Raw genomic sequence first — 24,560 nt, 5'->3', positions numbered from 1 at the left:
ACGGGGCATGTTTACCATGGTGTAGCATCTCCTTTTCTTTTCAAAACAGTTTGAAGACGTCTGGGCATTGAGGCTATGAGTTGCTGGAGTTTTGCTGTTGGAATTTGGTCCCATTCTTGCCTTTATATAGATTTCCAGCTGCTGAATAGTTCGTGGTCGTCTTTGACGTATTTTTCGTTTAATGATGCGCCAAATGTTCTCTATAGGTGAAAGATCTGGACTGCAGGCAGGCCAGGTTAGCACCCGGACTCTTCTACGACGAAGCCATGCTGTTGTTATAGCTGCAGTATGTGGTTTTGCATTGTCCTGTTGAAATAAACAAGGCCTTCCCTGAAATAGACGTTGTTTACAGGGAAGCATATGTTGCTCTAAAACCTTTATATACCTTTCAGCATTCACAGAGCCTTCCAAAACATGCAAGCTGCCCATACCGTATGCACTTATGCACCCCCATACCATCAGAGATGCTGGCTTTTGAACTGAACGCTGATAACATGCTGGAAGGTCTCCCTCCTCTTTAGCCCGGAGGACATGGCGTCCGTGATTTCCAACAAGAATGTCAAATTTGGACTCGTCTGACCATAAAACACTATTCCACTTTGAAATAGTCCATTTTAAATGAGCCTTGGCCCACAGGACACGACGGCGCTTCTGGACCATGTTCACATATGGCTTCCTTTTTGCATGATAGAGCTTTAGTTGACATCTGCTGATGGCACGGCGGATTGTGTTTCTCTGAATCTTTTGATGATGTTATGCACTGTAGATGATGAGATTTGCAAAGCCTTTGCAATTTGACGTTGAGGAACATTGTTTTTAAAGTTTTCCACAATTTTTTTACGCAGTCTTTCACAGATTGGAGAGCTTCTGCCCATCTTTACTTCTGAGAGACTCTGCTTCTCTAAGACAAAGCTTTTATAGCTAATCATGTTACAGACCTGATATCAATTAACTTAATTAATCACTAGATGTTCTCCCAGCTGAATCTTTTCAAAACTGCTTGCTTTTTTAGCCATTTGTTGCCCCCGTGCCAACTTTTTTGAGACCTGTAGCAGGCATTAAATTTTAAATGAGCTAATTAAGTGGATAAAAGTGTAAAATTTCTCAGTTTAAACATTTGCTACGTTATCTATGTTCTATTGTGAATAAAATATTGGCTCATGTGATTTGAAATTCCTTTAGTTTTCATTTTATTAAAATTTAAAAAACGTCCCAACTTTTCCGGAATTCGGGTTGTATATATATATATATATATATATACATAACATAATATATATATATATTATGTTATTTTATGTATGTTATGTATGTTATGTATATATGTATATATGTATATGTATATATATATGTATATGTATATATATATGTATATATATATATGTATGTATATATATATATATATATATATATATATATATATATATATATATATATTGACTCAATTTTGTTTCTTATATTTCAGTTTGTTAACTGTAGCCATTGCAACTAATTTTGTTTCATAACAGTCTTTAGTTAACAATAACAACACTTCTATTTAGGAACATGATAAAGTCCCAATAATGTAGCCAGCATTGGATCATGTGTGGTATGACCTACAGGAGGGGCAGCAGAGGTCAAACATCACATCTTCTTCCGTGGTCTGGACTGGAGTGGCTTGTTAAGACAGAAAGCAGAGTTCATTCCACAGCTTGAAACGGAAGAAGACACAAGCTACTTTGACAGTAGGTGGCTTCCTTGCTCTTTTATGACTCTTTCTGAATCATAAATATAATATAGATACAACTGAACCTTCTGTGCATCTGCCTCCCAGCACGTACTGAGCGTTACCATCACTCTGAGGAGGATGATGAGACCAACGATGATGAATCTTACCAGGAGATCAAGTTTTCTTCCTGCTCGCATCGCTTTAGCAAGGTGAAATAGCTGAATGTGCACGATGTCAGTCAGGCAGGCTGAGGCATTTAATACAGTAGGGAGCAGGTCATGACCTGTTTTTGTCTTGTGAATCAGGTGTACAGTAGCACCGAGCAGCTGGCTTCTCCCTCTAACTTGAGCCTGTCCTCCTCTGAGCGGAGCTGCAGTGAGGAGAAGGAGGACCGGTGGGACGGTCATTCAATGCTCTCTCCAGTAGAAACCCCTAGACAGCTCCCAAGTTACGACAGGAAGCAGGATTCACACAGGGGCAGGTGAGCACTAGGCTATGTATAGAAGCCCATACTAACACACTACATAAAATTTCTGGAGTATATACCTGGATAAGCTTGCAAGGAATGCTGTAATGCTAAAGGCTGGAATACAGTACGTGACTTTTAAAATCTTTTTTTCATTTATTTATTTTTTTCCATCAATCTCTTTATTAAATTTTAACATGAAATAAGAACAAACAAAACTGTGAGTAGCTGTGAGTAACGGTTCAAAGGGCTACTGCCCATTCATTTGCAGCAAAAATTCGGGACACTAAGTTTACTGAGGATTATCTGGAAAGGTCAACTTCCCAACATATTCAAAAAAGGGGTCCCAAGTCTTAAAATTTTTGCCTGGGAGTCCCTTAAAAAATGTCTAATTTTTTCCAGTTTGGCGAAGTACAGAACATCCCTAATCCAGTGAATATGCGATGGAGGCTAACAAACTAACAAAGGCTATGAACATCTTGAACTCTGCAGACAACGGCGTTGTGACCGGAGTTACCCGAAAAGTGCACTGACAGCATCAGGCACTATTCTGTTCCCTGTGACCTCACTCAAACAATCAAAATGAATTTTAAAATCTGAATAGATTTTAAAACGCTAGATAACATACACTTAAGCTGCTTTTCCACCAAAATTACCTGGAACAATTTGTCACAGGAACTTTTTTCCTCACAGATCTGTTGCTGTCTGCATTTCCATCAACGTCTAAAGCACTGTGAATATTAGGCTAAATAGTTTGGGGACGTAGGTCTGCCTGTGTTTCTCAATACCAAGTACACAAAAATGTTAGACTTCTGCGAATAGCAGCGTACTTGAAAACATCAGTCAGGTCGATTTGGCTACTGCAATTTTCCTCACTGTTTTTAGACAAAATATGTTATCAGACTCCACTGCCTCTTTTCGTTTTAATTTAAACATATTAATAGCCACAGAAATGTAGTTCAGGAAACGTACATGCATTATTTATATCAAACAGCATTGCCTTTTTTATTTTAACATATTAATAGAATAAAGACCAAAAACTACCTGTTGCAATCAGTTGCAATGGCTACATTTCTAGGACTAGCTGAGGTGAGGCTGCTCTTGTCGGGATACATGAGCACTGAGCGCCCAGTGATCGTGTGGACTTCATGTCTCTGAAGTCAGCGATGAACGTTTTCAAATAGGCGCTGTCTTTATAAATAAACTGCAGATTCTCGCCTGAAATACTTTTAAAACTACATTTTATGACACAGTAAAAGTAAAATTGTTTTAAAATTATGTGAATATATTGTGGTTGAAATGCATTGCTGCGTGAACTCAACCAATCAGCATGTTCAGTGCCCAAGTCCCACCCCCAAAAGTTCCAGACCTTTAAAAAATATTACCACGTGAACAGGGACTCTCTGAGGGGCAAGTTTTTGCCTGGAACTTTATTTAGATCCTGGTTCCCGCAGTGAAAACACATCGAGTACCGGCCCAAAGTCCAAAAGTGTACGTGAATAATTCTAAAATAACAGCGGTCACACTTTATATTAGGTGGCTTTAACTACTTTGTACTTACATCAAAAAAAATAAGTACAATGTAGTTATTGTGTTCATATTGTATTGCAAAACACTTTTGCTGTTATTTAGGTGGGATACGGGTGAGGTTAGGCACAGGTTTAAGGGTGGGTTAAGGTGTAAGGAATGGGTCAACAGTGTAGTTACAGATGGGTGTTTTAAAAAATATAAGTACTTGTACATCTAAAGACGTGTGTACACAATAAGTACATTGTACCAAATGATAATTAAGTACATAGTAGTTAATGCCACCTAATATAAAGTGGGACCATAACACTAGTGACAGTCATGTAGTATACCACTTTTAAAAAAAAAGTGATATAATGCTGGTTTTTTTTTTCTTTTATACAAGTAATACAAAAGTGTCCGAAGGGTTATATTCAGGCAGTCATAATTTTTGTATGATTCTAGGTATTTTTTTATTTCTTATTTCTTCAAAGTGTTGTTTATTTGCCTGAAGTCAAAATTTGTTGTATATCTTTTCAATCAGTCCAAGTCCGAGGCCGAGAGCATCATCCAGTTCCTCTCAGCATGAGAGGGGCACTAGTCCTCTGATTCTGAACAGCACTCAGAGCCTTGATGCTATGCCGCACTTTGCTTTTCCTGAGGATGAGGGTAACCGTTTTTATGCATATTTTAATCTAATATTTGATCAAATTTAAGAGTGACTTGGTCAGTCTGTAAATGCTCATTCTCTGTTTGAGTTGTCTTATGTATTTGTTTTTTCTCAGAAGGTCTTGTCTCAAATCTCCAGCGAATTCGTCTGCGCAGTAACTCCACTGGAACAAGACCTACTAATCGCAGGGACCACAAGGGTCCACGTCGCCTCGGACTCCAGCAGGAGACCCCAGAGAAGCTACGCTCACCATTTATATGCAAAGTCCCTAAGTCTGCATCCGTGTCTGGCCTTTCCCTCATCGTCACAGCAGGTACAGTTAGCTCAGATGTGTTCATGTAGACGTTGTACCATCATGTGATACCATCACACTGAAGGCAACCGAAATTCATGTGACTACCACAATAAACAAGTGAAGCAGGTGGTTTCAAGAGAACAATGAACAGTTGAGAGCAACAGTGAGCTTATTGACGTAGATGAAAGCGGAACATGACTTAACAAACTTTGTGTTAGATATTTAATACCAATGTTTGGATATTGCAGCTGTTATGAGGCATTTATCTTGTATATGATCATGTATTATATCTGTAGATGACATCCCTGGTGGGCTCCAGACAAGCCCCATGTCTTCACACTCTCTCTCATCCAACCCTTCATCTCGGGATTCTTCCCCCAACCGAGACCTCTCTCTCAGCGTAAGCAGTCTTCGTCCTCCTGTGGTCATCCACAGCTCTGGGAGGAAGTACGGCTTTGCGCTCCGTGCCATTCGGGTCTACATGGGCGACACTGATGTCTACACGGTGCACCACATGGTTTGGGTAGGTATTATCGATGCAGTGTGAATCACATGGTTAACTAGTGATGCACCAAAAATATTTTTCGCCATATTTTTTGGCCAAAACAGCTTTGGTGGGCCGAAATCATTGACTGAAACTCATTTCCTCTTTTCAAGCAGCATGTAAACTGAAGATCTCTTCTTTTCTCTTACTAGTTATAGCATGAAATAAACAAAAATGAACATCAGAATGTATACTAAAAGAAACAGTACGACTTAGTGAAATGTTTCATGTAATTGCTCAATCAGTGTTTTGACTGTAAAAAGATACAGTATAAACAATGTCACAAATCATCACTTACCCAAGGAAAGCCATAAATGTTTTTGGCTAAATGAAAAATTTAATTTCAGTTTCAATACATAATTTAATTTCGGTTCACCACTATGGTTAACCAGACTCCGAACTCGGTGTACTAACATTTTATTGGTTTGACCCATTTAAATGCACTTTTATGTGTCGCCGTTGATCTAGAGTGTTGAAGACGGCAGTCCTGCTCACGAGGCCGGGCTGAGGGCTGGTGACCTCATCACTCACGTGAATGGAGAGTGTATCCAGGGTCTGGTGCACACCGATGTGGTGGAGCTTCTGCTAAAGGTGAGATTCTCAAATAGATCTAGAGTTCATGTGCTTTTTAATTAAGGACTTGTATAGATGCTTGATTTCTTGATTTTTTCCATTTGTAGAGTGGCAGTAAAGTGACTCTGCAGACCACTCCTCTTGAGAATACGTCCATTAAAATCGGGCCTGCGAGAAAGACCAACTCAAAGGGGAAGATGGCACGACGCAGTAAAAAGAGCAAAAGGAAAGAGGGTCAAGACAGGTTGGAAAGATGTAGTGTCTTCTGGAATATCTTAAACTAGTTAAAAATCATTGAAACCCAAAATCTAATTTAAGCCTGATTTTTCAAGCAAACGACGAAACCTGTTGAAGAAGCTGCCCAAACACAATCCGGCGATTCAGAACAGTCGCAGTTTCTCAGCGGGGTTTCAGCACTCACCTAACGACAGCTTGTCTGACTCTCCAACGCCGAGCTTGTCTCCGGGGCCCAACACCCCGTGCAGAAGCCCAGCTCCAGACCTGTCATGTGGTATGACTTAGACTCTCTCTCACTGTCAGATCCAGAATTAGATAGAATAAAATATAGAGAATCACCCCTTCAAGGAATCAAATTCTTAAATAGAAAATAATTCTTGAAAAGTAGTTTTATTTCTCAACAAAACAATGTTCCATAGCTTATTAACATTTGAAAATCTTATTTTCACTGAATGATATCGTATGAGGATCCCTGCAGACGTTCATGATTGTGTGTGAACATCAATAAGTGTCTTTAAATCAGATAATTTGACCTTTATTATGACAAGGCATGGTTGGTTCAGTTTGTTGAGTATTTATGAATTCATAACTATTAATTCATGACATTCACAATAGAAAAACAGATTTAACAATCCTAAACTTTGGAACAGTAGTGAATATATAAAATGTATATAATTTGTAAACACTGTGGAGGAGCATTAGAGCACTGAACTATAAATAGTTTTTTATCAAATGTTTTTGAATGTTTATTTTATTTTTGTTAAATGTTTAGTTCACTCAAAAATTCTGTCATTAATTACTAAACCTCTCTGATCCTCCATACACAGTAGTTCAACTGTAATTTTACGAAGCTACAAGAATACTTTTTGTGTGCAAAGAAAACAATAATATAATTTATTCAACAATTCTTCTCCCCGAGTTACCGTCTTCCGCCATTTTGGAGAGCACCCCTAAACGTAATCTGCGTTGTTTACATTCAGTAGACAGCGCGCGCAAGCTAAACGTAAACAACACTGATTACATTCTGGGGTACTCTCCAAAATGGCAAAAGACAGTAACTGAATTGTTGAATAAATTATATTCTTATTGTTATCTTTGCACACAAAAAGTATTTTCGTAGCTGAACCACCGAAGTCACATGGACTATTTTACCGATGTCCTTGCTATGTTTCTGGACCTGGCAACATTTCAGTTGCATTGCTGTCTACAGAAGGCCATAGAGGAGGCCATAGAGCTCTCAGATTTGATCAAAAATATCTTAATTTGTGTTCTGAAGATGAACGAAGGTCTTACAGGTTTGGAACGACATGAGGGAGAGTAATTAATGGCAGAATTTTCATTTTTGGGCGAACTACCCCTTTAATTAGTATGTCAGTGATTAGCACTGTTTGTACTCTCTCCATAGATTCAAACTCTCCACAGAGTTCTTCACCCTGCTCAAGTTCTCCGAATTCACCCATCCCTCAAAGTCGACCAAGTTCCCTTCACGTTTTGGGATCCAAGATTGGCCTCCGCTATGGCAAAGCAGGCCGCTGCAAGTCCACCAACAGTATTCCCCCGTCTCCCCTCGCCTGCAATCCCTCCTCACAGCCTCTGTCTCCACAGTGTTCTCCATCTTCCCTTGCCGGAGTTCCTAAAAGCCTCCACTCATTTCATAATAAGATGGTGTCCCCGCCGACCATCGTGAGACAGACGATGTGTCCCCGCAGTGCAGAATCACCTCGTTCGCCGTTGCTGAACAGGGTTCATTCATCTGAGAGGCCCTCCAGTGCACAACATGGAGACAAAAAGGGCTTCTCCACTCGAAGACACACTGTGGAAGTTCCCCAGAGTGAAGCTGAGGGACTTGAGTCACAAACTTGTGACATTGCCTCAGGTTTTGTGTGTGTCGGTGACCATGCTAGACAAGGGTTGTATGTGGCTGGCCAACGAGCAAGGGACTCCAGCGGTGTGGTTATGAGGAAGCTAAACTTGTCTGAGAGACGAGATTCATTTAAGAAACAGGAAGCTGTTCAGGAGGTCAGCTTTGATGAGTCTGATGACAAGGAAGTCACAACATCTACACCACTGCCATCTCATCCACGTTTCAAAGCGGCATGGATCAGCATGAATCAACACAACACAGGCGGAGGGAAGCTCTGAGACTTCAGCGAGGAAAACCGACAAGCTTAGATCCCAGCTAAAAGAGAATAAACCAGAGGATGGCTGTTAGCCTTAGATAAGTCCAAAGAACTGTGCGACTCCGATGTACGGGTGCTTCCATTATCATTAAAATCATAATCAGAGAAAAGACAGGACTAGGAAGTATTTGTTTAGTGTCATTTTCATAAGTTAGAAGTCATTCACCTGCCAAACTGTCTTTTAGATTGATAGTTTTCTATAAAGGAAAATTATGTCATCATTTTTTCAACATCATATTGTTGTAAACATACTTCCATGTGTAGAACATAAAAATGCCTGTGTTGTTTTGGACCCCATTGACTTTCATTGTATAGACAAAAGCCATCTTAAAGGGACAGTTCACCTCAAAATGTTGTCATTTACTCATGTGTTCCATACCTGTATGAGTTTTTCTTATGTTGGATATAAAATAAAATATTTTGAAGAATCTCCATAGTCTTCCATAGTATTGCTTTCCATACAGAGGAAGTCAAAGGAGACCAAGATCTGTTTGGTTCTTCAAAATATTTCTAAATATCTTCTTGTGTGTTCAACATAAGAAACTAACTTATACAGGTGTGGAACAACATGAGGACAAGAAATGAAGTTTTTGGGTGAACTATTCTTTTAAAATATTGCTGGCATTTGTGTTCCACCAAAGAAAGTCTTACTGGTTTGGAATGTCGTGAGTAAATGAGGACAGAATTTACATTTTTGGGTAGATTTATACCTTTTAAGAATTTGTTTTACCAGGTGGTACAATGAACTTTTGTAGATTTTGAAGATTTTATTTATTACTTCTGTTTAATACAACACGGGAATAGAAAGGTCATACAGTAGGATCGCTTTCTTTGCACATATGTGGTCCTGCTGAGGTTCAATTACTGTTGTTTTTCATTCTCATATCTCTTAAATATCTGTAATATCATAAAATGTCATGTAATGTCTGAGGGGTCAACAAAACGTAGTTATAAGTTGACTAATATTATTTTTGCCATTTTGCAAATTTGGATTCAGTTTTGTGTTCAGTCAGTCACACTCAATAATTTTCCAGCACCTAAACAATGACTTGTAAGAAAAAAAGCCATTTTGCCAGTGTTGGCATTGTAGAGTTTCATGTTTACCTGAGCATAGTTGTTCTCATTACTTAGAAAGAACAAAATAGATTATGAATACTAATTTGGTGACAACTTTTTATTCATAATGTTTTGGTTTCGATATGTATTCTAGCAGTGTTGTACAACTGAAATCATTTGACATATGTAATCTTTAACAAATGGTGGCTCTCTGTCTTTCAGTGTGTTGTAGTATGACTTATGGAAATGTCTGTTCTCTTGAATTCACACAACCGCTGTATGGCATGTTTTTGTGAGTACCCTAAATTAATGCTGCAGTTTAAATCTGCACTATAGCCTTCTGAAGTGTTGACATCTGCTTGTATGGTTACACTGAAATGATTCAGTTATGAGTAACATGAGCTTTCTATGTAATGGTTTGCTTAAACTGGATTGCTTCCTCATTCATTAATCAAAACTAAAGAGACAGAAGACGAAGTTTAGATACTTGCACTCCCAGTCTGACTTGTCTTTCTCTTCTTCTGTACTTCAGATTTGTGTGGCACTATTTCCATGAGTTCACATACTACCTTCATTTACTTTTGTATGGTACTGTAGTGTTTTGTTTAAAGTTGAATTTGTACAGTTGATCCAGTTCTTTCCACAGCCATGGGCTCAAAAAGATCCTAGACTCTAAATCCACTCACGCTCAATGCATTTGTAAAGTTTGGATTTAACCATGATTAAATGTGTACATAATTGCTGATAATCATATTTCAGTGGGTTCAGTGCTTTGATCATGAATGTTTTTCATACTTACACTGTGGTATATTAACTACCTCCAGAAATTATTACAATACACTACCATTCAAATTAAAACTTTGGGGTCTATGATTTTTTTTATAAATCATATTAAGTTTATACCATTTATTTGTGATCAAAAATAGGTTAAGAAGAGTAATATTGTGAAATATTATTTCAATTTAAAATAGCTATATTTTATTAAAATATAATTTATTCCTGTAATGACAAAGCTATATTTTCAGCATCATTACACCAGTGTCACATGATCCTTCAGAAATCATTGTAATATACTTAATTAAAATCTCAAGAAATATTTCGCATTATCAAGGTTTAAAACAGTTGTGCTGTGCAATATTTTTGTGGACTTGTTTTTTTCAAGATTCTTTGATGAATAGAAAGTTCAAAAGAACAGTATTATCTGAAATATAATGTTATTGTAACAATACAAAAGTCTGTCACTTTTAATCAGTTTAGTTCATCGAGGAATAAAACCATTGATTTATTTAAAATACAATTTCTGGCCCCAAACTTTTACATTTTATATATTTTATATAGAGAGTTACATACTGTATATCGCATACATTTTAATTACATTGGTTTGCCGCATAAAAAAATACTTTTTGAAATGGCTAAGTTACTTAAATGTCCCAGTACTCTGATAAATGATAAAATAAGCCTAATAGGCAATTGAAAGAATTGCGTAATTTGAGATGGTTCTTTATTTTTTTTATTTTATCACTTGTATGTCTACATTTTTTCTGAACGGGTTGTTACCATACCTCGTCTAATCACAGCGGGATGGCGCAAGAGCGAGAACAGGGGTGATGAACGCTTCGTGTGTTATCCGAGATTGACTCTTTCGGACGGTTTCGGCTCATTCCGCTATTCTCCGTCCCGCTTTCTCTAGTTCTCACGCAGTCCTGTCCTGCTCCGCTGGAAAATGGCAGTTCGGCCAGTTGAAAAGATTCGTGCGGAATGAAAAGGAAAAAGAAATCAATCCTGTACTCTACTGAGGGAGTAGATGGGAGTTGAAAATCTGAATCCGGTCGAGAGTCTATGATCGCACATTTATTCGCACGCGCGAAAGAAAACCGTCAACGCTTTTGCAACGACTTGCCACGGGTAAGTTTTCCCAAGTTTTGCACATTGCGTTACTGTACTCTACTAAACAGGATGGCTAGCTAGCAGCCTCCAAATGTGGGAAAATTGTGGAAAAGACGCGAAGTGTGCTGCTACGACATATTTGGACTTGTTTGCTTCTAACGATAAGCCAACGGTTTATTTCATTGCAAATGTTCGAAGGAGCCGTTTGCTAGGATCGCGGGTAACGTTATAGTGGGCGACAGAAATCTGCAGACCGATAGCATTAAGCGTTTGGTCTGCATGATGCAGATGCATATTGCCTGGTCAAGGCTGCAGATACACAGTTAACAGCCTGCAAGAACTTCAGCGCGTGACAATGACTCGATCACGTACTTAAGTGTTTATTTATGCCACAAGCTCAACTTTTTAAATCCGATTTAGACCCTTCTGAATTTGAAGTGACCATTTGCTAGTGCTTGTATTCGACGCCTTAAACAGCAGTTAGTTCTAGATTGGTTTAGTTGTGGTGATAATGTTGATTATTTTAGTATAACAGCACAAGTGTTTATTCACTGTTTGTTTCAGAGCGAGTTTCTCTCAGGATTTTTCCTGGAGTGGGGAATGTAAAACACGGAGTGGATTCGGAGCCGGAGGGTAAATCTCTGTCGCTCCGTTCCACTGTCTTTAATCCGGTCGAATGCGTTTTCGCCTAACGTTACCTCTGGAAGTGGTTGAAAGTGGACCAGCTCAAAACGTTTCACACCCAGTTTACACCTGTATTTAGCGTTGTCCATTTGTGATCCTATCGACCAAAACGCATCAAATTTACCAAGTGTAAACAGGGCCTTATTAGTCTGTGCGTCAAGTCTTTGTTAAGATTGCTTTAGCTAAGCGATGTTATATACTAACTGATATATTTCTGTTCAAAATCAGCATAAAATGAAAATGAACCCTAGTATTTTGTGATTACAATTTATAAGATATAAAGCTGCAGCCTTATCTAACTTTGTATGGAAAAATGTAATCTGAATAGGAATATGCGCAATCTGCAATTTCGAGGGGAAATACTTCGCGTTTGATTCAAGTTTGTAAAGTTTTGAACATGCGAAATACCGCTAATAAAGCTGATTAGGTTAAAAGTAATACATTGCCACTTTATTGGTAACGGACAATGGACCTTCTTTACCTGCAACATTTTGCCAAATGTTTGTGACCGCGCCTTGAAAATTATTTATCCATAATTCCTTTTTTTTTTTTTTTTTTTTAAATCAAAATCCAATCAATTGATAGAACCAAGTCCTCTTCTTTTTCAATAATTTGTTACACTCGGATGTATCTCACAAAATGAAAGATCTGTTGCTATTTTTGTTTCATCTTGACTTTCGATTACACTTCTAAATATTTTGTAAAGTAACATTGTAAAAAAAAAAATATAGAAACTGTTCAGTGCAAATCAAAATTATAGGTTCAAACATCTTGTCAATGTAACAATAGTTTAGAGATGTAAGATAGCAATAATTTTTCTCTCATCTGCCAAGTGAGTAGTCCCGCCCCCAGAGTTACGCCATTGGTTGAGCCAGTGTTGATGTGTTGGGCTCATCAGGAAGCTCAAACAATCAGAGCAATGTTTTGAAAGCACTACAGTGTTTACATTTTTTTTTCATGAGAATGAACTGCAATGGCTTACTTATTGTTGGCCTCACATTAACTTGAGAAAGTTTATTAAAATAAAAAGACCCACTTTAAGTTTAATTAGCAACATTCTCCTTATCTGAACCATGTTCTGTATGCCGTTCCGTCAGTTCTGCACACTCCAGGCTTTAAAAGGACATATTGTTTGGAGAACACTCTGTCAGCAGACTCATGGGCATTAGTCAAGGTACTTCAGCCAATTAAATGAGAGTGGAAAAAATAATGCATAAGCTTTCCTTACTTAGACAGGCTCATCAATTTCTTTCTCAACAAATGCTGTGACTGTCCTAATTTCTTAAAACTAAGACAGGTCTCGTGGATTGATTAAAACCCCTACCTCAGTAGCCTGAGGCTGAAGAAGACATGCTCAATATGACCGAGAATCCTGATCATGTTTTATCAGTAGAAGCCCAAGCAGAATCCAGTCCTTTTCCCTGTGTTTGAATGATCCTGATAAAGTGCCATAGTTCTGATTAGACAAGCCTCATCCAACAAACATTTAGATTTTGCTTTGCTTGATTCTCATTCAGAATACTTAAAACATGTCATACATGCACAAACATATTCCTATAATGAGCAAAAAAAAGTTATCCACTGCAGAAAAGCAGTATAGTTTAAAGGTTTAGGGTTTGATCACTGCCTAGATACATTTTCTAATATTAGAACGTTTGCTTGATTTGCCCCAGCTTCTCTGGTGATTCTTGAGCACATGGCCATATGCTGCCCAATAGGAATACAGGATTACCTTTTCCCTTCTGTAGCAACAGTGAGTTTCCTGCCTCGATTCATTAATTATTTTGTGCTCTGCCTTGGTCACAGTGTTTTGCAAACAGCTCTGCTCAGACTGAATAAAGGGGAGGAAAGGATGTGTACGACTCCGTCAGCCGCCGTCCTGCAGTCTAAGCCGTGTGCTTGACTGTAAAGATGAGGATTTCTCTCAGCAGAACTTTTTGTTTTAGCTTTCAGAATGGACTTTTTCTTTTTTCCTGAAAGAACTCCGTCATACAGTTCAGTAGCATTACGTTAAATACTTTAGTTCTAATGATGAAAAGGCGGAAAGGGGGATGACGTGTTTCGGAGGGGGTGTTTCGGTGGTGTGAGGATTGCGGGCTGTGGTTGGGTATGTCAGTGCCACGTGTCTGCGCTTGCACCTCTCTTCTCCACACAGAGGATGTCGGATTGAGACCCTAGTGCGCCTAGTCAAAGTAGGGTGAGTGTTGCCCTGTGATGCCTGAGAACACTTTGACGTTGTTTATTAGATTGCAATCCTTTAAAATGCAACTTTATTGGTATATGAGCATAAGCCCCTGGTTCGAAGGTGCGCATGCGTATGAAAGAAATTATATGTTTAGCCGTTTCGTCATAAGTGATGCATATTGCAAATATGCTTAATATCTACTGCGTACTGTAATAATTGGAATAATATGGACTACATTAAGGAATGCTATTCCCAAAAACAATTGTGAACATAATTTTTTTTTGGCAGTTATCTTTTTGATTATTTGCTGAAGTGGAAATTTTTGGTTAATAACTACGACATTAACAGCGTTGACATTTCTGGCTTTAATTGTTTCAAGGTATGTAAGGTTGTTTTTTGGGTTTTGTTTGCTTTAAGACTATGGTGTTTAAACATTCACCAGGTCTTACGAATGTCTATCATATGACGCATGTATGAGGTGCATCATGTTTAGTGTATTAATAACATTTTGATTGTCTGATTATAAAATATATATATTTTTTTAAATGTAAACACTTCAGTCCGACTAAAATTCTAAAATTAAAATAAGTTTTTGTGAAGTTGGATTAACAGACCTAGTCTTTGTCCAGCATGTTTAATCAGACTACAGCTGGCCTCGGCGTTGTACATTTTCTCTGAAAGACAGAGGCACAACGTTTATTTAATGCTTTGAATATTTTATTACGCATTCTGTCGTGTACTTCGATCGAGATGAAGGCTGTAACTGGACTATGCAAAGCCTTGCTGAAGCTCGACTGTAAATTTGTGATTATTTTATTGTTATTCTTTTAGAAAGACTTTGTGTTACACTCTTAATATACTTGTCTTTTTTTATCCTCCATACAGTCATCACGTTACACTAGGAGGATCACATCTTGAGAGGGAATGTTGAGCAACCTGCTCTAAGACAACACCAGCTGATTTGGCAAATAAATCTGTGAAGGACTTCATTTTTTTTCTTTTCCGGAGCCTGAATGAGCATGCTGCATTCCCTCTGTTCCATCATTTGGTTGAACCGCGGGTTCAAGTTGAGAAAAGTGGCCTGCTCGGCCAACACCGGTCAGGTCTAAGCCGTTGCTACCACGCATGCCCATTTATGAGCTCCGTTCAGAAGTGCCTAGATTTTAACCAAACGTCCCACGGTACGACACCATTCGCACCCTTGCAAAGTTTCATCCTCAATCCGATGCTCTTCTGCCTGGGGTGATTGTCAGTTCATACTCTGAAAATGGCTGCCGATGGCTTCCAGTACAGATCTCTGTACTCCTACTCTAGCGACTGGGAGGATGACATTGACCTTGAGCCTGGTGATGTCCTGACGGTCGACAAAGTGTCTCTGCTGTCACTGGGCATCAAAGAGGGTGAGGAGGAGCACCCGGAATGCATTGGCTGGATCTTGGGCTTTAACGAGCGAACCAAACAGAGGGGAGACTTTCCAGGGACGTACGTGCAGTATGTGGGACCTGTGAAAATGTCAGTGCCGTCTTGCCAGCCTCGTTCTCAGAGACCGCTTCCTGCTGTTCCCAGACCGGAGCCAACAGCCTCCTCGCAGGGTAAGACTGGCTGCTTTTACTGTTTTGACCAATGACTAACCTGCTTAATCTGTGCTAAAGAGCTGTCATAACCTGTTTTTTTGGGGGGACTGACTGCTAGCTTGTTGAACCAGGCCTCAGATCTCTCGTAATAAACAGCTGTGAATTTTCTTGAAGGAAAAGAAGGATTTGGCTTTTGATAGCAGCCTACTGGAATGCAATTCAGCATTGAATCATCAGAGATTTTGCTAATGTAAGATTATTTTTTTTCCATTTACACATAATTCAGTTTTTTTATTGCCATTAATTATGTTTTATTGACAAAGTTCGGGAGGAACATATTCAGATAATTAACCTAATTAACAAGTGTAGCACAATCAGTAATCAACCCAATTAACAAGACAAGAGGTGTGTGTTTGTGTGTGTGTATACACACACAGACACACCTCTTGTCTTGTTAATTAACTTGTCTTAACTCTGCTCCTTGACAGTTTTTCCAGCATCAGTCCGACACCCCTTCTCCGCACTTAGAACTGTTTCAGCACGGACAGCACGCCAAATTTTTTCGTTGCACAAAAGGTTCTTTATAATAAAAATATAGATTTTAGGTTATTCATGTTCTTTAAACTAAAAAAAATATCTTTTAAGAACTGTTCACTTATATGTTCTTTGGGGAATCTAAAATAAATTTTCTATGGCATTGCTGTGTAAACCTTTCTGGAACCTTCAGTTTTACAAGTGTAGCATGATCATCTACATCTACTAAGAGGAGTCATCTAGTGTCTCCTTTTCCAAAACGTCTTTGAATCCTGTGTTTCTCTGGCACTTACCCCAAGCTTTTTCTCCTCAGTAAATTATAGTATGTTTGGAGGCCTGGCAGTTCACCAGGCCAATCTGGAGAGTTATATGTATCAGGTAGGGCTTTTAGCTTCATCTGCACATTCCCACTCCATCAGGTGATTTCTTTGCTTCAATGTCTCCTTTGTGTCCCTTTTTTTGGACAGTTAAAAGTCTTCAGAAATGCAGTGCACACTAAAAAGGAGTTGTCATATTTAATCTCTGATGGGTATGGTCCGATCGATTGGCCAGAGATCGGTATCGGCCGATAATCAAATTTTATGACTTGATCGGTACTCACTACACTTGCCCGATTCACGAACTGATCGGAATTTGATGACGTTAACACGTGACAAAGTCATGTCATCGCCGGTGTAAACGCTATGATGTTTCGAGAAACAATGAAAAATTGATGATATGATGAATGGATGGTTCAAGTTTTAACATGTCTGCATTGTGTTGCGGCTTCACGGCTAGCGGAGCTGATCGCAGTCGCTCTAGTTAGTGCTTGTGTTTACCAGCCAGCCACGGCACATTTCTGATACGGCTCTCACACTGCTTCGATAAAAATAGTTTTTAGTTAGTTTTCACAGCGTGGAGGATTGAACAAAACCTCGTCTGGAATGTCACAGTTTCTGTCATTGCAACTTCTCGATCATGTGAACGAACAAACACACACACAAAAATAAAAATTCTTAAACAAAATTTAGTTAATATATGCATCATTTGATTGATTTTATCCACCCGCAAATAATCAGAATGCATTTTTTTATTATCTGACCTGTGGATTATCTGACGCGCCCGTGGATATAACCATGACCGAACTGTTTTGTTCTTTCAGAAGTTTTTACTTGAAAAGAGTGCGTACCATAAATGACCCTGAGTGCTTGCTGTTTGACATGCTTCTCCCTTAAAATGGTGTTGCTGTCACGGCTCGCGATCCGGATGGATGCAGTTCACCTTTTGAATATCAGTTGGACTATTTAAGTATTTAAGGATAAAAGACTCAAGTTGCTTTAAAAATTGTGAGGTCTGAAGTCTTTAAAAATGCGACTTGAGTCTGAGTCACTAACTTGAGGACCCATTTCTGACTTGGAAGCATCAGAATCCACATCAGTATCGGCCAATCACCATGACAAGAAATATGTACTTGGTATCGGCTGCAAAAATCCTGATTGGAGCATCCCTAATCTTTGATGCTCGCTGACTAAAAAGAGAATGCAAGAGAAGTTTTGGGTTACTTTGAAGTGTTGAATTACAGGACCATATACGAACAATTTAAATTCTGCATTCAAGTTCTATCCAGGCCAAGGAAAATCTATGGAATACTGTTGTGTATTTTAAAATACAAGAGGCAAGAAATGTGTAGAATTGTGAATAATAGGTATTCCCTTTCTGTGGAAATCAGGAGTTTTGCAGGCACCGATTCCGGCTAGGCCTAGAAACATGAACAGGTAAAAAAATTGCTCATCAGTGTTGCTTTAGTGCCTTCTGCCTAAAAGTAAGTTGCTACTAGCTTAATTCTACTAACTTACATATTTCTCTCTGCTTTTCTTATGTAGATGTAGGGAATTGACCTACATGCCTGAGACTTTTGCGTGCAGCTTAAATGTATTTGCATTGAGAATGTAGCATTGAAAATATGAATATAGAAATTATGCTCTATTATTAATAATCTGGACATGTCATCTTAGATTAAAGCCCTATTTGGATGGGACTAGTTTTACAGAGGGTTTATACAGAGAAATTTGTGTTTCACAGAATACTTGGTGATTTTAATCCAGTCTGAATCTGCAACGTCTGATTTTTCTCTCACACAACCTCTGTAATAATTCCAGAGTAAATTACCTACTGTTTTTCAGCAGACTCGATGATCCTCTGAGAAAACGAATCCCATCTGAATGTGAATGTCTGTGATTGCCGGCGATTATTTTTTTTCACAACGCATTTCTTGTGTGTTTTGGTTAATGTCAATTCCTGTAGACACTCTTACCGCGTGCGTGTTTGAGTATTTGCCTCCCGGCAAAGAAAAAGACAAAAACAATAATAAAATAATTTCTGCACTCAATTACATAATGTTTTAATTTTTGGTTAACTACAAATAAATAAAAATATCTAAGTTAACCAGACATTAAAGGCACTATGTAAGATTTTTTTATTAAAATATCTAAAAACCAATAGAACAGTGTTATATATTTTGCTGACTTGTGTACAAAATGTTTCAAAGAATGTTTAAATCCATAGAAATAAGTAATTTTAACTAGTGATATGGACTGTGTGTCACGGCGCACGCAGTAAGTAAACACGGTGTAAACAAGGGTCTGGGTCCAATCACAAAAGTAAACCAAAAATACAACTGAAAGCACCCCAAAGGGGAAAATACCTGAGCAACGTACAGTAAATCCTGAAAACGGAACAGCATAATAATGATATGCTAAGGATAGGATCCCTTGGCATGATTGGTTATTGAATTGTCGTAGCAAAAAAAAAAAAAAAAGGCTGTTTCTGTGACTGCCTTCATGGACACTAAAGTTTTAAGTAGAAAATACTCAGCAATGGTGTTGTTAATTGGATTGGCACATGGTTTGTCTAAAATCATATTAAAAACACCACATAGACAAATAAACAACATAAAAAAAAACTTGATTTTCACCACAGGGGTAATTTAATATATACCTATAAACATAGATCTTGTTTTAGCATTCTTATTTACTTGTTCCCTTAAATCCCTTCTAATCCTTTAACTATTTAACTGCTTTGTTATTATTATGCAGTAGATCTTTCAATTGTTATGAGTGTGTGCGTGACTGTGATTCGTGCACAAGCATGTCAGTGAGCATGGCATCACAATCGTTAAGATGCTTGTTAAAGTTGCGTTCATTACTATAGCAACCCCCCCACACACGCACAAAAAGTTGCAAATGGTCTCGCACATCAACTTCGCAAAGGGCCTTGCACCCCGCTTGCGACGGCCCAGTATATGTACGTGTGTGTGTGTGTATATATATATATGTGTGTATGTGTGTGTGTATATATATGTGTATGTACTTTTTAACCACAAATGCACGTCTTTAAGACACACACTTCAAAAAATGTACATTCATTAAACTGGTTGAGCAAAATAAAAAATAAGTCATGCTTAATTCTGTTAGGTGACTATAGATGTCTACTAATACCAGACAACAGCATACTGAAAGCTCATGACATGGATCTAGTACTTGATTATTTTTTATTTTTTGATTGGTTGTCCTCCAGCTGAAGTAATTGACAGCACACTCTTTGTGTTAGCTAATATGTTAATATGGCAGAAAAGCATTTGTAAAGAAAATGTAAATATGATCACAGCTTTGTAAATATCAGCCCATATAATTACGAACAGAGCTGTTACTCTTTTTATGTGGTGTTTTCCCATATCCAAGTGCTCTCATTCAGTGAGAGATTTCATGTGATTTAATCGAAATCCACCAAACACTATCCTCACAGAAATGGTGCACAGAGTTGAACTTGGTTGTGTTTTGCAGCCTGTGGCAGAAGTTCTCCCTCCCTTTTTTTTTTTTTTTTTCCTGGCTTCAGTTTTACTGCTTGCTGAAGTGAACCATGGCTTGACATTTCAACAGTCTCCGCCTGTTCCTCCTCCCCTGTTTCACAGACTCTTCTGATACTGTCTCCAGGCAGCTATAAACTATCCACTCACTACAATTCTCAGAAAGAGAAGGCCCCTTGAATTTTCCCCCATCTCCTTACCCTGAACTTCCTTTCAAAGAATTAGTTGAGGGCTAGTCAAGGTCTCCGAACTGAGGCTGTATTAAAGTCTAAATCTTTCTCATGATGCTTTGGCCTGGCATATTGTTACTTGGACTGTAAAGCAGGATTTATCAGAACATGCATTTTATTGTGACAAATTTTAAGAAAAATATGAGGTTTAATAAAAGCTATAGCTCATGTTGTTATCAATTGTATTTTGATTAATTGTGCAGCCCTAACTGGGAGTAGAAATTTGGGAATGATGCAACTAGGCATGAACGGATATAACGATTCTGGCTGATATCAATAATATAGAAAATCTGTCTTTCTTGTTCAGTAGTAATTTTGCTACAGAAATGACAACTCAAATCACTTGGTGTACTAATGATTTTTATTTTATTTTTTTAAGTGATCTCACTAACACTTTTTGTGTGTGTGTGTGTATGTATGTATGTATATATGTGTATGTATATACGTTAGGGCTGTGCGATTAATCGAAATCGAATCGAAATTTGCTAATCGCAAAAGCCTGCGATGTGGACGCGATATTACTCTGTTCCAGAGCATATGCATGACTGTCAACCTTCAGTGACAGTCTTACTAACCAATAAAGTGAGCGCACCTCCGTTCTCCCCAATCAGCACTGCTCTAGCCAGCTGTGTAAACGCCCACCATAAAAAAAAAAAAAAAATACGGAAAGCAGGAGCGAGACAGAGTGGGATCATGGCGTCTACAGTGTCAGGTCAATAGTTAGGCAAATTACAACTAAAGAAAAACGTTCGTTAACTTAAGCTTTGAAAAGACAAAGCTTACAAGAGCTGCGTCACAATGCATATCAAGAGCATCTCTCATTGCATGTTCGCTATTCCCAGTTCAGAAGACTGCACACACAGCTTGTATCTCTGAATGCTTCTCATACTCACCCCTCTCTTCCCCACGCGGTGCGAATCCCGCGTCATGGACGAGCCGTTCACTCTTGCCGCACTCATGCAGTCAGTTTCGTAACGCTCGGTTATATTCTCACGCGGCCCTGCACCGCAAATCTCCAAGAGCGCATTTGGCAGTATGAATGAGGCTCGATGCAGGTTCGCGCCTGGCTCTCGTTTAAAACGAATGTAAATTCAGTCAAACTGCTTGCTAATTTCACTTGGATGAAATGAAACATTCAGCACATTTTCCACTTGTTCTTAAAATCCCAAATACAGTGAAACATGTAATACTTTAATGATTGACTAAAGAAATACAGTTCTTTATTTATATAAAAAAATAAATTTTTTACAGTGAAATTCAGTAACTAAGTTAATTCTTTAAAATTAGTTATACCATTATAATCTTGTCTGCTGAAAAAAAAAAAGATATACCGTATTTTCCGGACTATAAGTCGGAACTTTTTTTCATAGTTTGGCTGGTCCTGTGACTTATAGTCAGGTATGATTTATTTATCAAAATTAATTTGACATGAACCGAGAGAAATGAACCAAGAGATATGAACCAATAGAAAACAATGTAAAACACAATAATGTTTTCTCTTAGTTCTTGGTTCTAAATAAATGCGACTTATAGTCCAGTGCGACTTATAAATCTTTTTTTCCTCATCATGACGTATTTTTGGACTGATGCGACTTATAGTCCGAAAAATATAGTCCGGTATGTGTGTATGTGTATATATATATATATATATATATATATATATATATATATATTGTATTAAATAGAACAACAGTAATTCCTATTGGATTCCTAATTTTGTAATGGTTTCATGGAAACTAAGGATTTTTTTTATTAATTTTTTTCAGCAGGGTAATGATAATCATACTGTGTAATCATACTGTGCTGCACATTATTGACAATATTAAGCTGATGCTTCAAATCGCAATATCTGTCAAAAAAAATCGCAATTAGATATTTTCCCCATATCGCACAGCCCTAATATATGTGAGTATATTAAGGCTGCACGATATTGGGAAAAAATTACATTGCGATATTTTATTTTTCTGCGATTATATATTGCGAAATGAAATCTAATCTAGGGTTAGGTACAAACAAAAATGGGGTGAGCACACTTACATTCTCATTTTAAATGATTTAAACATCAGAGTATTATTTAAATTAGAGTAAATAGTTTGTTTGAATTTACCACGAGCAATACTTTTGTTACTATATTTATTAATCTTTGTTTATCTTAGTTTATAAAAACACAGCTGTTCATTGTTTGGTAATGTTACTTCACAGTGCATTTACTATGTTAACAAATACAGTACAACTTTTGATTTCAACAATGAAGGCTATAGCCTAAATGTTGAAATTAACAATGTTGTAGAAGTGCAGTTTCATAATAGTAAATGTTAAGTAATGTAGTTAAATAGTTTAATGAATAGAACATTATTGTAAAGTGTTACAGATTTTTTTTATACACCAATTCAGACGTCTCGTGAGTTCAGTGTTGGACAGGTCAGTTGTTTAAACCATTCATTAAATTGAATCGGTTCAAAAGAATTATTAGTTCGTGAATCAGATGTGTACGGCACACGTTATGTAATTATCTCTGCAGTTTAGGATATCGCATAAGATTCGACAACACAGAAAACATTTCATCACTGGATAGTTTTTTTTTTTTTTGACACCATCGTGTCAATTGATTTTGATTAATGTGCGCGAGGGAGGGAGAGCAAGACAGCGCTTGTGTTGTTTGAAGACGCTGAAGGTGAGCGCGCGCGTGCGGCCGGGGCTCGCTCGCTCTCTCTCTCTCTCTCTCTCTCTGATCATTCTTATATGCGACCTGTTAAACTGACAGGAATTAAAAACACATGCAAATGATAAACTTTCACTCTGTGATGGTTAAGCTGTGCAATTAATCCGCGAATCACATTCGTCAAGGGCCGGGGAGCAGCTGGCCCGTACGGTTAATGAATAACGGATCAATTACGACAGCCTACATCGCACATCCTGCGATGTGACTATCGTGGATTCGTACATCGCGATATCGATGCTTAAACGACACATCTTCCAGCCCTAGAGTTTATATATATATACATATATATATTAGGGAATACGCAAAATACGTGGTCGGCAATCGGACGATTTTTGGTGTTTTTTTCGGCCAATTTTTTCGGAAGTTCGCCCGCTGCATTTTTTTAAAAAACATTTGTAAAGTAGAACTTGCATATACGTTTGAAAAGCCAGAAGTAAACGTCAGTTTTGTATAGGATGATTATTTTTATTTTACCTTAAATTACATTTACTTAATTTGATTTAAAAATCACATGCTGTAGCACAATGAAAAAAAGTGTTTCATACATCCAAGTAAAAAAATTTAGGGTAATGATTAGCATCTATATTTTTTTACTTGAGACTATAGTTATTTATTTTTCATTGGCTCAAGAAAAAAATGTGAATAATTTCCCTAATTTTTTTTTTATTAATTGGATGAATGAAACACTTTGCATCTTTGTTTTATTCGCACCAACATTATTTGATTTGAACATTTTGGAATAATGTATTTATACAGCATACTTTTATTTAGTCTAACTGGTAAAGACCTTTTTTTTCTAATTTAAAACCAAATTTAAAAACTAAAATACTGAATGCTGGTTTAAAAACCTCTTATTGAATGTGTGTTGATTGTGGTGTTTGGATTGTATAACTATGCATTTATTGCCTTTAATTTCACATGGTTACTGTTAATCTTTTAATTTAAGGCCAGTTCTATGTAGTTTCAACCCAATTCAAAAACAAAAGCTAAATGCTGATGTCTGTAGCATCTATGTTTGTATTGAATGTAGTCTACTTACTGTTCAGTTACTGCCGTTAATTTCAGATGGTTATGGTTAGGGCTGTGACGGTTGCCATGACAACCGTGTCACCGCGGTGGTCGGTTGCTACCGCGGTTGTCTACTGCCACCCGCGGTAGTGCACGTGACGTCACAAACTCTATAGCAAGCATAATACAAAGTTTTGTATATAAGTGTAATAACTGTAATAGTTGCAAATTCTAAGTCTATGGTAATTAACAAATTACCTCAAACACAGCGTTTCCTTTAGATTGGAAGATTTGAGCGCAAGAAATACAGTTTATGCATTCAGCAAATTTGTTTAGTGTTGGGCGATGGATCTTGTTGGGAAAGCAAATACCACATCACCGATCTGGAGTCATCTTCATTCATGTCACCCATCGGCGTTTGCACAAGTTCTCGTGATCGCAAACGCTGGCTGGTCAGGTTTGGTGAGGCTTTCTCCAAACTGGCCAAATACAAACGAGACAGCGATAAATAAAAGATGGTAACAAGAAATATGCCAACGGATTCCTATTTCAAAGAGAGCGCGTGCAGATGAGGAGTTCGCTACTGAGCTTGCTTGGTGGCGGAAAAGTAAACCGGACGCAACAACCGCGTTGCGACAGGTTTAGTCTGTCTAGTGTCTA

The 24,560-nt window shown here is 37.9% G+C and overlaps 2 protein-coding genes across 6 annotated transcripts in view; both read left to right on the top strand.

Moving 5' to 3' along the window:
- mast3a (microtubule associated serine/threonine kinase 3a) overlaps positions 1-8,457 on the top strand; it is a 32,054-nt gene extending 23,597 nt beyond the window's left edge. For 2 of the 3 annotated variants that reach the window (XM_059501941.1, XM_059501939.1), the window contains 10 exons: positions 1,599-1,721; positions 1,811-1,914; positions 2,011-2,186; positions 4,222-4,346; positions 4,463-4,660; positions 4,939-5,165; positions 5,655-5,777; positions 5,867-6,003; positions 6,092-6,270; positions 7,402-8,457. In XM_059501941.1, the coding sequence (XP_059357924.1) occupies positions 1,599-1,721; positions 1,811-1,914; positions 2,011-2,186; positions 4,222-4,346; positions 4,463-4,660; positions 4,939-5,165; positions 5,655-5,777; positions 5,867-6,003; positions 6,092-6,270; positions 7,402-8,138 (2,129 nt within the window). In that variant the 3' untranslated portion in view covers positions 8,139-8,457. The remainder of the gene's footprint in view (positions 1-1,598; positions 1,722-1,810; positions 1,915-2,010; positions 2,187-4,221; positions 4,347-4,462; positions 4,661-4,938; positions 5,166-5,654; positions 5,778-5,866; positions 6,004-6,091; positions 6,271-7,401) is intronic. The other variant, XM_059501940.1, reaches the window with a different exon arrangement.
- A 2,375-nt stretch (positions 8,458-10,832) lies between these two features.
- The window catches only part of pik3r2 (phosphoinositide-3-kinase, regulatory subunit 2 (beta)), a 39,822-nt gene continuing 26,094 nt past the window's right edge, over positions 10,833-24,560 (top strand). The window contains exons 1-2 of one of the 3 annotated variants that reach the window (XM_059501937.1): positions 10,833-11,137; positions 14,874-15,580. In XM_059501937.1, coding sequence (XP_059357920.1) covers positions 15,256-15,580 — 325 coding nt within the window. In that variant the 5' untranslated portion in view covers positions 10,833-11,137; positions 14,874-15,255. Of the gene's footprint in view, positions 11,138-13,634; positions 14,001-14,873; positions 15,581-24,560 lie in introns of those variants that run through there. The other 2 variants (XM_059501935.1, XM_059501936.1) reach the window with 2 other exon arrangements.

The sequence above is a fragment of the Carassius carassius genome, chromosome 20 (genome assembly GCF_963082965.1).
Source record: "Carassius carassius chromosome 20, fCarCar2.1, whole genome shotgun sequence".
In the NCBI taxonomy this organism is placed as follows: Eukaryota; Metazoa; Chordata; class Actinopteri; order Cypriniformes; family Cyprinidae; genus Carassius; species Carassius carassius.
The sequence above is the reverse complement of the archived record's forward strand: the minus strand, read 5'-3'. Positions and strand labels throughout refer to the sequence as shown.